This window comes from Vombatus ursinus, unplaced genomic scaffold (assembly GCF_900497805.2).
Source record: "Vombatus ursinus unplaced genomic scaffold, bare-nosed wombat genome assembly UNPS02014784.1, whole genome shotgun sequence".
NCBI lineage: Eukaryota > Metazoa > Chordata > Mammalia > Diprotodontia > Vombatidae > Vombatus > Vombatus ursinus.
The window spans coordinates 3936401-3950913 of NW_020954562.1; the positions used below are offsets into that span (position 1 = coordinate 3936401).

The following is a 14513-nucleotide window of genomic DNA, read 5'->3' on the forward strand; positions in this document are numbered from 1 at the left end:
CTTTCTTTCTTTCTTTCTTTCTTTCTTTCTTTCTTTCTTTCTTTCTTCCTTTCTTCCTTTCTTCCTTCCTTCCTTCCCACCATGGTCATCGACTAGGCATCTTATTTCTTCTGGTTGCCGGCCGGGAGCAAGCCTCTGTTCTATCCCTCCCACCCCCACCCAAGGGCAGGGACTTAGAAGCAACTCCAGCCTCCAATAGTTCGGATAACCTTCTCTGGGCCGTTCTGCACATTCTTCCCCAGAGAAAATTCCAAAACTTCCTTTAAACCACATTAAAAGAAAAAAAAAAAAGACTTGGTTAAACACACAGTCCAGATGGCAAAAACTGAGATTTCTTATTTCAGCGTCTTCCTTCCCCCAACCCCTCCTCCTCCTCTCATATCAGTGTTCTTTCTCAGCAAGCCTGCCTAGTTGGGTCCTGGCCTCCCAACTTTCAAGGCAAAAAGAGGCTCTCTAGAAGTCTCCTTCTGCCCATCAGGGAAGTGGGGAGGAAAGGAAACAGACATCTCGCCATTCCCGGACTACAGATCCCAGAGTGCCTCTCCTCCCTCCTTGTCTCTCTGTTCTGCCCTTGTTGTTCAGCTGAAAGGGCTTTGGCTGAGTTTCAAGAGAAAGTCTTGGCCTCTCAGTCCGGACAGGGAGAGAAACAGCCACCAGGGGCCAAACTTGGGAAAGGGGAGGAGGAAAGAGAGGAAGAGGGAGTGGGAAAAGGCAGGGGTTGGGAGGAAGGAGAGCCAGAAGGGGGAGGGGTGGGATTGGGGGGTGGGGTGGGGGAGTGTGTGTCCAACCTGTCAGCAACTCCTAGGCTGGAGCTGGATCTTGGAGAGAAAGTGGAGGGGCGGGGGAAGAGGAGGAAAAAGGAGGGCTAGGTCTGTGGAATCCACTCCCAGGAGGGGAGCGGAGGGAGGAGAGTCTCGCAGCAGCTCTGCGCGGGGCTTGCCAGCCCCCTCCTCACTCTCCCGCTGGACGCGAGAGAAGGGAGGATTATCCCCCAACCCAGCCCCAGGGCGGTTCTCCCCTAACCAATCCCCACTCCAGGGCCTTGCGGGTCCCCGCGTCCGGACTGTGGAACTTTGGTGGCTCACCAGTTCCCAAAGCCCCTGCGCGCATTTAGGGGTGCCTGCGCGCCCCTAGGGCGCCCTCCCCGAAGGTCTGGGAAGGAGGAGTAGACAGGGGGCTGCGGAGACAGGGAAACCCGAGAGGGAGGGTGCTTTTGTGCACATCTGTGTGTGTGTGTGAGTGTGTATGTGTGTTTGAGTGCGTGTGTGAGTGTGTGCAGTGCAGCCTCTCCAGCAGGGGGTGGAGCGAGTGGGGAGGCCAGGGGCTCGGGCTCCAGGCAGAGTCTCCGGGAGACGCTAGTCACGCAGGGGCGGCTGCCCAGAGAGGGGCGCGCCCGGGGGCTGCGGCTGCAGGCGGGCCGGCGGGGAGCCAGCTCGAGGTTGGGCTCCGGCTCGCCGCTCCCCGCGCGTCCCCCGCGCTCGGGCAGCGGGACGGGCTCGGCTGCTGGGCGGCGGCGGCCGAGGCGCGGGAGGGGCGGACTCCGTCGGAGCCTCCTTTCATGTCTGTGTGAGCCGGGAGCAGAGACAGGGGCGGGGGGCGGGGAAGGGAGAGGGAAAGAGGAGGGAGGGAGGGAGCCAGAGACAGAGAGCAGAGCCCAGGAGGGGGAGTGCGCTCCCCGGCCAGCCCCGGCTCATTCCAGAGCCGCTCCTCTCCGCATCTGCTGGGGAGCCCGCAGAGGCGCCTTCCTCTCCGTCTCTCCTCCCGCCCGCCTGCCCTTCCTCCCGGGCCGTCCGAGGAGGCCTGAGCGGCCGTAGGGCGTGCGAGGGTCCGGCCCGCCTGGGCTGCTGCTGCTGCTGGCCGCCCCCCGCCCCCCGCCTCCCCCACCCTCGCAAGACTCAGCGGCGGCGACGGCGGCGGAGCCCGGGAGACACTCGCTCACCATGAGCGGCGGCGAAGTGGTTTGCTCGGGATGGCTCCGAAAATCCCCCCCGGAGAAGAAGTTGAAGCGTTACGTAAGTACCGCGCGGCGCTCTACCTGGAGCGGGCTTCGCACCTCGGCCCTGGCTTCCCCGGGCCGGCCGGGCGGCCGTCGGGCGGGCGCTCGGCTTCTGCCTCTCCCTCCTCCCTCTTCCCTGCTCCCTGCTCCCTCCCTCCCTGCCTTCCTCCCGGGCCCCCCGAGGGCAGGGTCGGCCGCCGACTGTGCGTGCGTTTGTGTGCGCCCTAGGATTTGTCTTAAAATTAGATCCCAAGTTCGGCCGCTTCTGTTTCTTTCCTACCCTCACCCAGCCCCCTCCCCCTCTTCTCTGGCCAGACGCACTCACACACATTCACAAATTCACATACACACTCACAAGCACACACACACTCACATGCACATACACACACTCACACAAGCACACGGACGTGAGACTTTCTCCAGCAACTTTCCTCCCTGCCTCTCCTCCCCTCCCCTCTTGAAGACTACGTCATTTACGGGTTAAAGCCCTAAGACCCAAAAAGCCTGAAGGGCCCAGACCCGGGAGTTCTCTGGGAGGGAAGAAAAAGGCTCTTAGTGTATTTATTATCCCTTTTCCAAGGGGCCGGGAAGAGAAGCTCTTCTTTAGAATATGCATCTTGAAATCTTATAGTCAGACACAGACACATATTATTAGGATGATGATGCGCGCCCCCCCCCCCCCCAGCAAAAAGGTTTTAGAATTCACTGTGGATTCTCCCCTACTCCACTCCCGCCCCTTGCTTTTCCTCTGTTTCTGTCTCCCCTTTTCTTTTTTTCTGCTGGATTCTTCTCTTCCCCCCCTCTCCGCCACACCCCTCCCTGCTCTTGGGGAGTGGAGGGGGGAGGAGGGAGGACGGGGAATCTTAGGGGGTTAGGATCCAGGAATTGCATTTTAGATGTACAAGGGACTGATTATTTCCGTAGGACCCTTCGTTTGCTGAACAGAAATGCAGGATCGAGGTGACATTGGAGTTTGGGGTTTTTTATTTATTTTTTGTTTGTTTGTTTTTGTTTATGCAAGGAAAGCGATGGTGGTTTGCTGAGAGACCGATTGATTAATTTCCTCTCCCGAGAAAGGGCTGGTGTTTAGGGCACCTCCGATGCGCTGTCAAGTCACGTAGGAGAGGGACTGCTGATGTCAAAACCGAGATCACCGAAGGGCTTCTTTCCCTGGGCACCAGAGTCGATTAAAAACAGTATCCATGTAATTGATTCTAGGGGCTATTTCTTCACTGAACCTTTAGAGCTGTTGGAAAAACAATTCCTTGAAAGAACCAGCTTGACTTAAGTGGAGATTTGCGTCCTACTCAGGGAGTTCCAGGATCCTGCTTCCTGGAGCCTTTTTTTTTTTTTTTAACTGATTGATGTCTTTACCACTGCTTCCTGAAAAGGAAAGGGATGACACTTATGTCTTGGCCACAGGCTTTTCTTATAAAAATTTTCCATAAGTTTTTACCGGTCCTCAGAGATCAGAACTTTTCGTGTTGGGCACCTGTGCCTCTTGGTAGATGTTTATCTTTTTTATGATTAAAGGATAGGATTTCAGCTAAAGTTACTGTTTACTTAACGCAGAATGGTCAAACAGCAGTTCAGCTCAACGCCTCCAAGGTCTCATCGATGAGTTTCTGGTTTACTTCCAGAATTGTATTTATCAATAAAAAATTAATTAGTTTAAAAAAGGCTCGATGCCACAAATTCTACCCAGTCAACACAGTCTTACTTTTTCCTTCTCTTCATTTTTGTCTGATTGTCCTATCAAAGCATTTTGCTTAAAACTTGGTGAGTTGAGAAGTCATTTTTGTAGGCAATTACAAGGTTTAGAGCTGGAAGGGACCTTAGAGCTCCTTTAGTTGAGCCTGTCATCAGATAGACTTGGAATAGCCAATATGAGAGCTCCTATTGAGATCTTGATTTCAGCCCCACCTCAGATACGAACTGGCTTGTGACCCTGGGCATTTGCTACCTAGACCTTTGGAATTCACTTGCCAGCCACAGATTGACTGAGAATATCACATGTTAACATTATCTGTAGTGTCTTGTAGGGCAGCTAGATGCCTGACCTGAAGTCAGACCTAAGTTCAAATCTGGCCTGGGACACTTAGTTGCTCTGTGATCCTGGGCAAGTCCTTTAACCCTGTTTGCCTCAGTTTCCTCATCTGTAAAATGAGCTGGAGAAGGAAATTGGAAACAATTTCAATGTCTCTGCCAAGAAAACCCCAGATGGGGTCAGAGTCAGAACAAGACTGAAAGTGACTCAACAACAAAATATTGTATTGTATTTTTATTTATTTTGTTAAATATTTCCCCATTACGTTTTAATATGGTTTGCAGACACTAGGCAGCCTCCTGTTTGACACCTCTGCCCTAGGCAACTCTTTAAGGCTGTAAATTGCAGAAAAGTTGTTGACCTGAATTGGTAGAGGGAGTTTGCTCTACCAGTGGAATTTCAGGTCCAGACCTTATCCACTCCCTTTTACAAAAACTGAGGCCTGGAGAGTGACTCAGATAGTAATTCCCAGAGATAGGAAGGTAGTATAAAAAACATCCCACATCAAGTGTAGCTGTGGCCTGACTTTCTTAAACAGTTTGGGTGAAAGAAGGGGGTTCATGGAAACAGTTACTGCCTATAAGTGTTTAAATCACTGCTTTGCTTGTCTGGTTAACATGTGTGGCCATCTTGAAATGAGCATTATACTAGCTAGGCTCCCTTGAGGCCAGAATGCATAGTAGAGAATAAATGGTTCTAGTCTCCAGGGAGTTAGGAGTCTAATACATTATGAACCAAGGGAAAAATCTGAAGCCTTAACATGTATGCAGCCTTGTATTTGCAGGCCTTTGTGTTAATTCATTCAAATGTGCTGAAAATAATCCCATGAAATAGAACGAATTTTGTTTTGTTTTTGTCTGGAGCTATGATTTCATCAGCAAAGGGAACTTCTAGTATGGAAACTTTCTTGTCTATAATTTATAATGTTAGAAAATTGCCTGGGAGCCCTGAGAGAGGTGAAGTGACTTGGCCGTCCTCGTTTGGCTAATATGCATTAGAATCTGCACTTGAACTCGGGTCTTCTTGTCTCCATTGCTGGCGTTCCAAAGGAGGAGAGGGAAACAGAGGGATAGTATTCTATGCAAGGACAGAGATGGGAAATGGGGTGATCTGTGTGAGGACCAGCAGGAAGGCCAGTTTCTCTGTACTGTAGAATTTGTGAAGGAGTGGATTGTCAGTGAAAAAAACATTTATTAAACACTATCAATGTGCCAGGTATTGTGCTAAGTGCTTGGGGTACAAAGGTGAGACAGATGCCTTCTGTTCTCTAGGTCTAGGAGCTCACAGTCTAGTGGGGGATAAACCTAGAAGATAGACTGGGGTGATGGGCTTTAAATGCAAAACAGAGAAGTTTATATTTGATTTAGAGATAATAGGTGGCTTCTGAAATCTGAAGAGGGGAGTGGCATGGTCAGACTTGTGCTTCAGGAATGCCACTATGGAAACTGAGGACAATGGATTCTAGATCGAGGGGAGACTTGAAGAAGGGGGTCTCATTAAGAACCTATTTGCAATAGCCTAGGTAAGAGGGGGTGAGAGTCCAAACTAGGGTGGTGGCAAAGTGAGTGGAGAGAAGAGGTTAGCAGCTGTAAATGCTATGGGATCGAATCCTCAAGATTTGGCAATTGATTAGAAGTGTGGAGTGAGGGAGAATGGCTTTCTTCTTTGTTCTCATGTACCGTTTATGTCTTATAATCTTACTAGTTTGTGATGTCCTTGCAGGTAAGAGTTGTCTTGTTTTTTTATCATAGTATGTTTGTTGGAGGGGAAAGGGGATTGAATTGGTTACTTGGCTAGTGATTTGTCAAACAAGAACTTGACTCACATCTTCCGACTCACATCTTGCTAGTGACACCACATTATGTTGCCTCTATAGTGATTGAGTGTGTCAAGGCAAATTTTGAAAGACCGTATGCACGTGAAAAGAGGAAAGGAATGGCTTGGATCCAGTAAGTAATCATAATAATCGACATTCACATAGTGCTGAGACAGCTAGTGGTGCAGTGGATAGAGTGCTGGGCCTTGAGTCTGGAAGACCCAAGTTCAAATCTAACCTCAGACACTTCTGTGATGTGATCCTGTGCAAGTCACTTAACTTCTGCTTGCCTCAGTTTCCTCGGCTGTAAAAATAGGGATAATAACGGCACCTTCCGACCAGGTGAGGATTAAATGAGATAATTGTTAAAAGCACTTATCACAGTGCCTGACACATAGTAGGTGCTTAATAAATGTTTATTCTGTTCCCCTTTTAAAGTTTGCAAGGTACTTTGCATTTATTATCGAGTTTGAATCTTAAAACAAATCTGTGAGTTAAACACAACAGATAACAAGCCTCATTTTACAGATAAAGGTCCTAGAAGTTAAGTGACTTACCTGGTCATGGTCACCAAATGAAAGGCCAGCCCAGTATCCACTATGCTGTGATGCCTCCAGTGTTTCTTGAATGCAGAGCTTGAATGTAGGCTTTGGTTGTAGGTTGCAATAGAATAGAGGTTCCTTGTCCTCAAGCAGATTACAGTTTTAGACAAGAGAGAAAAATTGCTGGATATAGTGAAATATAACACAAGTCAGTATATATTTAAGCCAGTATCACACACACACACACACACAGTCTTTCTATTTAGCACACTGTTAGTGAGACCTGGTCTTCACATTCTAACAAGTGGCAGCTGTCCTTAGTCACATAGCTACACCATCATCCTAATCTCAGAGACCCCAGATTTGAGTCTTACAACTAGAAGGGAATGAGAGCTTGGTGTTGACTGAAGTATTTGGCCAAAGGCTTCACCTGGGAGGAATGCCCACAGTTGTATATTGAGGCTGGGGAGGGATGCCAGGGAAACAGACAGGGGGCAATGAAGGCTGGAGACACTAATCAAGGAGATCTTATGACAATGTAATGTAATAGAATGAGCATTGGACTTTGGAGACCCTTGGATTTCATTTCCAACTCTCTCACACTTTGGTTCTAACCTTGGTTGAGCAAATTATTTTGCTTTTCTGGGCCTCATTTTCCTCATTTACAACATGGGGATAATTAATATTTGTGGGGCGGCTAGGTTGCACAGTGAATAGAGTACTGGGCCTGGAGTCAGGAAGATTCATTTTCCTGAGTTCGAATCTGAACTCAGACTCTAAGCTGTGTGACCCTGGGCATGTCACTTAACCCTGTTTGCCTCAGTTTCCTCATCTGTGAAATGAGTTGGAGAAGGAAATGGCAAACCATTCTAGTATCTCTACCAAGAAAACTCCAAATGGGGTCAAGAAGCAACTGAATAACAACAGTACTTGCATTCCCTACCTAATCAGGTCTCTGAGGGGAAAGTACTTTGTCAACCTTAATGGTCAATTGAAATGTCATTTAACCTTAAGGAAAAACCTACATAAAAAAGTTGGGGGAGTGAAATGATATTAACTAGGAAATGAGGGAGATGGGTAGATAAGGAGGTGGATTATGATGGGGGTTATGATTAAGTGTGAATGAGGAACTCCCAGTGTGGCAGCAGATGACAACTGGTCCATGACTTAGATAAACCCAAGGGACTTGACTGAGGTATATAGGGGGTGAAGGCTAAATGACTTGCCTAGAGCTAATAGGTATGAGAGTGGGGATTCAATCTAAACTGAGGTCATGTTGATGAGGGAGGTAGGCAGTATGGAGGCAGAATAGAATAGAGTCAGGAGGACTTGGGTTCAAATCCTGCTTCAGGCACGTGGTAACTGTGTGACCCAGGGCAAGTCACTTAAACCATCTTCGCCTCAGTTTTCTTTTCTATAAAATGGGGATAACACTAGTCCTTCACTGAATTTTCTCTACTACTCTTATTACTTCTGATGATGATGGCTAGCCTTTATAGAGCAGTTAGCAAGCTTTAGATATGTCCTCTGATTTGATCTTCACAAGTTTTGAGGATTGAATGAGATGGCACAGGTCAGACATTCTGCAAACCTTGAAGTGCTACATAAATGTTGGCTATTATTATCCACTCCGCCACACTTCCCCAGCTGAAATCTGGCCTTATTTACACGCCGTAGCTGTCATACCGGTTGTAGGAGGTTTCATTATTCTCAGGTTATTTCTCTCTTGGTCTTGGTGTTGGTCAGTCAGAATGGCACCTGATGAAGAGCTCTCTTCATCAGGAGGAGCTGTGTTCCTGTGTGGATGGTGCAGTGCTCCTATTTGTCTTTTTTTTTTTTTAATTTTTTTCTTTTTAAGGAAGATCCTTGTTTTCTGGACGAAATTTTAGGTAAGCCTGTGCAAGAGCATCGTTGATTGTTCACAGTTTTATGCTTTTGATTCTCTGTGAAAAGACAGGTTGGAAGTTAGGGCAAGAAGCAGTGACCATTGGGGAGTACTCTGGATTTAGAGTCCCAAGGCTGGGAGTGGAGTCCCAATTCTGTCACTTACAACTTCCTGCCCCTATGACCTTGGACTGTTCAATCCTCCTCCCCCACCACCTTCCGAGCCTCAGTTGCCTTATGTGTAAAATGAAAGGTTTGGATTAATTGGTATTTAAGATCCCTTCCTGCTCCAAACCCATATTTCAATTCAGTAATTATTTATTGAATTAATTTGATGTGCAAGAAGTTGTGCTTAAGTGTCTAGGATTCAAAGACAAAGAAATCATTCTGCCCTTGGAGTTTACATTCTACAGGGGGTGGGAGGATAATACCCATACACAGAGAAGCAAATACAGTTTTTACAAGAGGGTTTGAGCACTAGTGATTGGGGGAATCAGTAATTTTAATGACTTTTTTAAAAAAAAGGTGTTTTCCTCATTTACTCAAGTTCCTCTTGAGTTGATTTCTTTTTAATTAAAGAGAGTGATATTAAATATAGTGAGAGGTTTCCTTGTATTGAGCAGAGATCTCCCTCCCCATCCTTTCATTCCTTTGGTTTTGTCTTTTTTTTTTTTTTTAATTCCTTTGTTTGCCCAAGGATCAAAGTCTTTTCTCATTTGCCCCATTCTTGGCTTTTCTAAAAAATAAAAATCTACTCTTTAACATCTCCATTGTTCCTTTACCATGTTACTATTTTCTGACTATGTTGGATATTAAACTTTTGTTTTTTTGTCATCTTTCTTCCTGTAACAGTCATGCACAGATTAGCTTCACGGGAAGGTTCCGAGGAATGAAACCTTAGCCTTCTCCACAGGGAGGGTCCTTCATAAAACTTTCCTATGTTATTCTCAGACAAATCAACAGAACCCTCTTCCTTTATGATACTATGTAAAGAGGCTTTTAAAAGTTAAAGGCTGTGTGTGTTGGGGGGATTCTAAAAAACATCTCCAAACCTCTCATTTTACAGATGAGAAAAGTGAGGCCCCAAGAAGGTCAGAGGATGTCAGAGGATCTGGATTCCAATCTCTGCCCATTTTCTGTTTCTGTGGCCATATATTTCAGAGTGACTTGATTTTTCCTCTGCTTCAGTTTCCTCTACTGTAAAATGAGACAGCTGAACTCAATGGACACGAGGGTCTCAGTTTCAGCCCTAAATCTGTGATTCTCTGTGACTTGCCTGACTTTAGCTTTATCAGAGTCAGAATCAAACCTAGGTCCCCTGACTCCAAATGGAGTGAGTTTTCTGGTATAACCCGTGTGCACCCTTTTCACTGTGTAATTCTGTTTGAGAGTGTGCGTGATATTTTGAACAGGTCTTTAAATTCCAGGTGACATAATATGTAAGATTGAAATTCAGTGGTTGGTCTTGGCCCAGATGGGTACCCTTTCCACCTTTAGAGGAGTCTTTTCTGTATTCCTTGCCTTAAGCCCAGACACCAGGTTTAGGCTCCTTCCGTGTACCAACTGTCAGCCCTTAGGCAGGTGTGTGCTCACAGGGGGTGAATTCACTTCTGGCTCCAGAGCCCAGCAACCTGCTCACTGACAGTTGGACCAAGAATGGGGTCCAAGCCACTTCTTGGGGTTTATATTGGGCACCCAGCTTGGGTTCTGTCTGCAGAGCAGCTGTCAAATTTGTCTGAGCCCAGGGAGTATGCCTGAAAACAGAAATATCCTGGTGGGGGTGCCGGGGCACATGTCTGACACCTGGTGCCTGACCACATACCAGCCCTGCATAGGTTTAAGAAGTATTCTTGGATTCCCGCTGTATTTTCTGTTTGTTTTTGAAGCCCCTGGTTGGGATGCCAGTGAGGGGTGTCTGGCAGCTCCACATTTCTCTCTTCCCTCATGAGCTTCACGTTTGATTTTGCCATTAGCAGTCAAGAGATTCTTTAACTCTTGATTGTAATCATTGGGAGTCATATAAGTGAATTATTTATTAAAAAGTACTATTTTAAGACTCACCCAGCCATAAGTCAAAGCCCCTGGAAGGGACTTTAGAAAACATCCAGTCTGAGCTCGTTTTACTATAGAGGAAACTGAAACCATCAGGAAGCAGTCCACATTAATTTATATTAGTATCACAGTTATCCCATTTATTTTTTACTTTTCAGTGGCTTTCAGGTTCTATAGATTAAATACTGAAATTGGGATCAGGAAAATGTGGGTTTGAATCTAGTCCCTGACACTTACCAGCTATGTGATTTGGGGCAAGTCACTTAACCTCTAAGCCTCAACTTCCCTATTTGTATGATGGGCGTGGTGATCATTGCCCCATGATGTGATAATTGGGGCACACGTGAGATAAAATATGTGAAGGTGGTACAGTGCCTGAATCAGGAAGATCTGAATTCACATCCTGCCTCAGACGCTTACTAGCTGTGTGACCATCGTCACTTAACCTCTGTCTGTTTCAGTGTCCTCATCTGTAAAATGGGGATAATAATACCACCTACCTCCCAGGATTATTGTGAGGATCAAATAAGATAATAATTGTAAAGCTCTTAGCACAGTGCTTGGAACATAGAAAGTACTATGTACATTTTAGCCATTACTATTATTATTAAAGAGCTTTGCATGTTTTAAAGCCCTATATAACTGTAAGACTTTTTTTTTTTTTTTTTTTTTGGAACAAACTATATTCTGGTTCCTGAGGTTAAGGATGAGTTATTCAAAATCTCATGTAAAATTTGCCAAATCCCCACATCTGAAAGCTGGCATCGTGGAAATCATGGATTAGTTTTTGGAAGCTTTTTAAGTTTGGTGTGGTATTTGTACAACGGCGCTGTTGTTTTAGTAATTTTTCTTGTAAAGGCTACTTTTTGCCAATGAAAATACCATCCACGATACTGCAAGTTATTTTTAGACTTCATCAATTAGGTTGATTCTGAACATTTGTTTAGTTTTGGGTGGTTGTGTTTGTTGAGTATTGAAACTAGTAATTAAACTTATAGTATTTTAATTCGATGAGATTCTTGGAAACTCCTGACTCTCAGCGGCTGTTCCAATAGCTATTACGGTCATACTTGGGTAATAGAGCTGACAGCTGACTGATGTTTTCAGTGTGTGTTTTGTCACAAGAGGTTTCTGGAATGGACACTTAAAGAATAAACTAACCTAAAATATTTTTTTAAAGCTGAAATGATGAAAACAAAACAAAACCAAACCAATTCTTGGTCTACATTGAAATTCACTATATAGACAATAATAACTCACATTTATACACTGCTTGATTTGCAGGGCAAAAAAAAGTTTTACCACAGAAACACCATGAGGTATAGGGAGTATTATTATTCCCGTTTTACAGAGGAGGAAACTGAGGGTCAGAGGTGAATCGACTTGTCCCAAATATTTATGGAGCACGTATCCCAAAGGCCACTGTGCTAATAGGTCCTGGAGATATAAAGATTAAAAATCCAGACAGACTTGGCTTAATGGATAGAGAGGACCAGCCTCAGAGTCGGGAAGACCTGGGTTTTGCTTTAGAGGCGTGCTAATTCTGTGACCTTGGCCAAGTTATTTAATCTTTCAGTCTCCTCGGTCCACCTCTCCTCCCTCTCCCCCCAACTGTCTAAGACTGCAAATTAACAGATGAATTGACTCTCTCTCTATCACATTTTGTCTTCACTGCCATCCTGGGAGGTAGGTTCCTGTTATTATCCCTATTTTACAGAGGAGAAAACTGAGAAGAATAGGGGTTAAGTGATTAGCTCAGGGTCATACACCTGGGAAGGGCCTGGATTTAAATCCAGGTTTTCCTTACTCCAGCTTGGACACACTATCCACTGATTCCACTTAATTACTTCTTATTCAGAGATTAAATTCTTGGCTTGGAATCTAATTAGGAGGGCAGCTAGGTGGCACTGTGGCCAGAGAATTAGACCTGAAGTCAGGAAGACCTGAGTTCAAATCCAAATCCGGACTCAGACTCGTGTGTGTGTGTGTGTGTGTGTGTGTGTGTGTGTGTGTGTGTGTGAGACCTTGAGCAAGTCATTTCACACTGTTTGCTTCCGTTTCCTCATCTGTAAAATGAGCTGGAGAAGGAAATGGCAACCCACTCCAATATCTTTGTCAAGAAAATCCCAAATGGGGTCACAAAGAGTCAGACATGACTGAACAACAACAAATCTAGTTAGGTAGATGAGGCATAAATTCGTGAAAATTTAAGTAATACAGGAATTAAATATTAGTTGGAGACAGTAGTACAAGAGATTTTACAAGGCAGTGCGTAATCAATTGCCGAATAAGTGGGACAAAAAATAGCTGTTCTGAGAGGACAAAAGAGAGATTTTACCACCTTGCTATTCATCCTTCCACATCCTGTTTTCCATGGGTGTCCGCCATGACTTCGTTGTACTCCATCACCGTTCTTACCTCTTAGAACTCAGTTTCTTTCAAGGCATGTACTGTTTCTTACAGGAAGCCTTCTCTGATCCTTTCTAGTTATTAGTGCTTTCTCCTTTCTGAAATAATCATGTTTCTACTTAAATGTCTGTCGCTCTCAACCCCCAGAAGAATGCAACCTCCTTGAGGACAGTAACTGATTGAAAAAAAAAAAGCAAAACAAAACATGTTGTGTAGGATTGGATTGGATGTAGTTTCTAGAGGCTGGGCTAGTCTCCTTCAGGGAGGGATTTTGGTGGGGATGATCAGGATAGAGAATAATAGTACCATTATAGAAATACTGGGTAGAGGGGCAGCTAGGTGGTGCAGTGGATAGAGCACTGGCCCTGGAGTCAGGAGGACCTGAGTTCAAATGTGGTCTCAGACAATTAACATTTACTAGCTGTGTGACCCTGGGCAAGTCACTTAACTCCATTGCATAGCGAAAAAAACCCAACAAAAAACCCCCCCAAAACAAACAAAACAAACAAAAAGAAATAGTGGGTAGAGTGCTGAATTTGGATGTGGAAGACTACTGCTCAATTTCCTAGCTCCATCTAGGTTAACTTTTGGCAATTCATTTAACCTCACTTTCTTCATCTGTAATATATAGGCAAGGCAGAGGGAATTGTCTCTCTGGTTGGTTTCCAAGGTTTCTTCTCACTCTAAATCTTATAATCCTGTGAAATTAGGAAAATCAGGAAGAAGGATGGGAGTCATTAATTTTTTTAGATATATTGAGTTTGAAGGTGATGCTGAATAGACAGCTGCAGCTATGGGACTGGAGTCAGATTAGTAAAATCCATTTTCATTCTCATGGTCATGTGGTATTTAAAAACCTGTTTCTTTTTCTTTTTCTTTTGTTGTTTCTTTTTCCATACTTAGATTGAACATTAGTCATAAGCCTCTCCTGTCAGGAGTCTGTGTATATGCCCTGACCTCTCACTCCAGGTTGAAACTTGACACTAAGCGAATTTTCTGTATCAAATTGGGAAGGAATTAAAAAAAAAAAAGACAAACAAGCAAAAACAAAATAACCTTGTTTGGTCACCTGGGCTATGAGAATTCTGAAGGATTTGTGGGGTTTAAGATTTCGCCATGCCTGTATTTTAACCAAATAATTCATTTGGGCAAAGCTGTTGGTTGACAACCGGCGGGGAAAGAGAACATACTCTGTTGTGAAGTCAGAATAAAGAAGGCTCTGATTCGTTGCTTCTGCGTTTAATCCAAGAAGTACCAGGGCTGGCTGCCCTGTGGGGCTGGTGTCTTATTCTGGACTTTGGAAGCCATTTTAGCTTGGTTGCAAATGTCATTTAGGGAAGAAATGAGAATACCATGGGTTTGCATTAAGATATTTTGAGCAATTTGGTAGAAGGTTTTAAGTCAGTTTCAGCTCTCCTGCCTCACATCCACCAAGTATAGGTCCAACTGTACTTGGCTGTTTGACCTTGGACAGGGTCACATTTCTTTGTGTCTCAAAGTCTTGGTTTAATCCCATCGTTGCGACTAAGTATTTATCTAGCCATCATTTTTATTAACCTTCTACTACTTTTCCCTCCCACTCTACTCATTAAGAAATAGACAATTATACTTGCTACTTTTTTCGTTTGTTTATTGGTGGGTAAGTAGGACTGACTGGCTCTTCTTTTTGTTAACAGATTTTCAGCTATCACAGTAATAGCCTGTTTCTCTCCCTTTAAAATGAAGGAGTGAGCTACTAGTGCTTTCCTCGAGTATTATATCAGTTTT

The 14513-nt window shown here is 44.8% G+C and overlaps 1 protein-coding gene across 2 annotated transcripts in view; it reads left to right on the top strand.

Annotated features, from left to right (window-relative positions):
* The first annotated feature begins 1878 nt into the window (after positions 1-1878).
* Positions 1879-14513, top strand: part of GAB1 (GRB2 associated binding protein 1) — a 185029-nt gene continuing 172394 nt past the window's right edge. For both annotated transcript variants that reach the window (XM_027866865.1, XM_027866866.1), the window contains exon 1: positions 1879-2012. In XM_027866865.1, the coding sequence (XP_027722666.1) occupies positions 1941-2012 (72 nt within the window). In that variant the 5' untranslated portion in view covers positions 1879-1940. The remainder of the gene's footprint in view (positions 2013-14513) is intronic.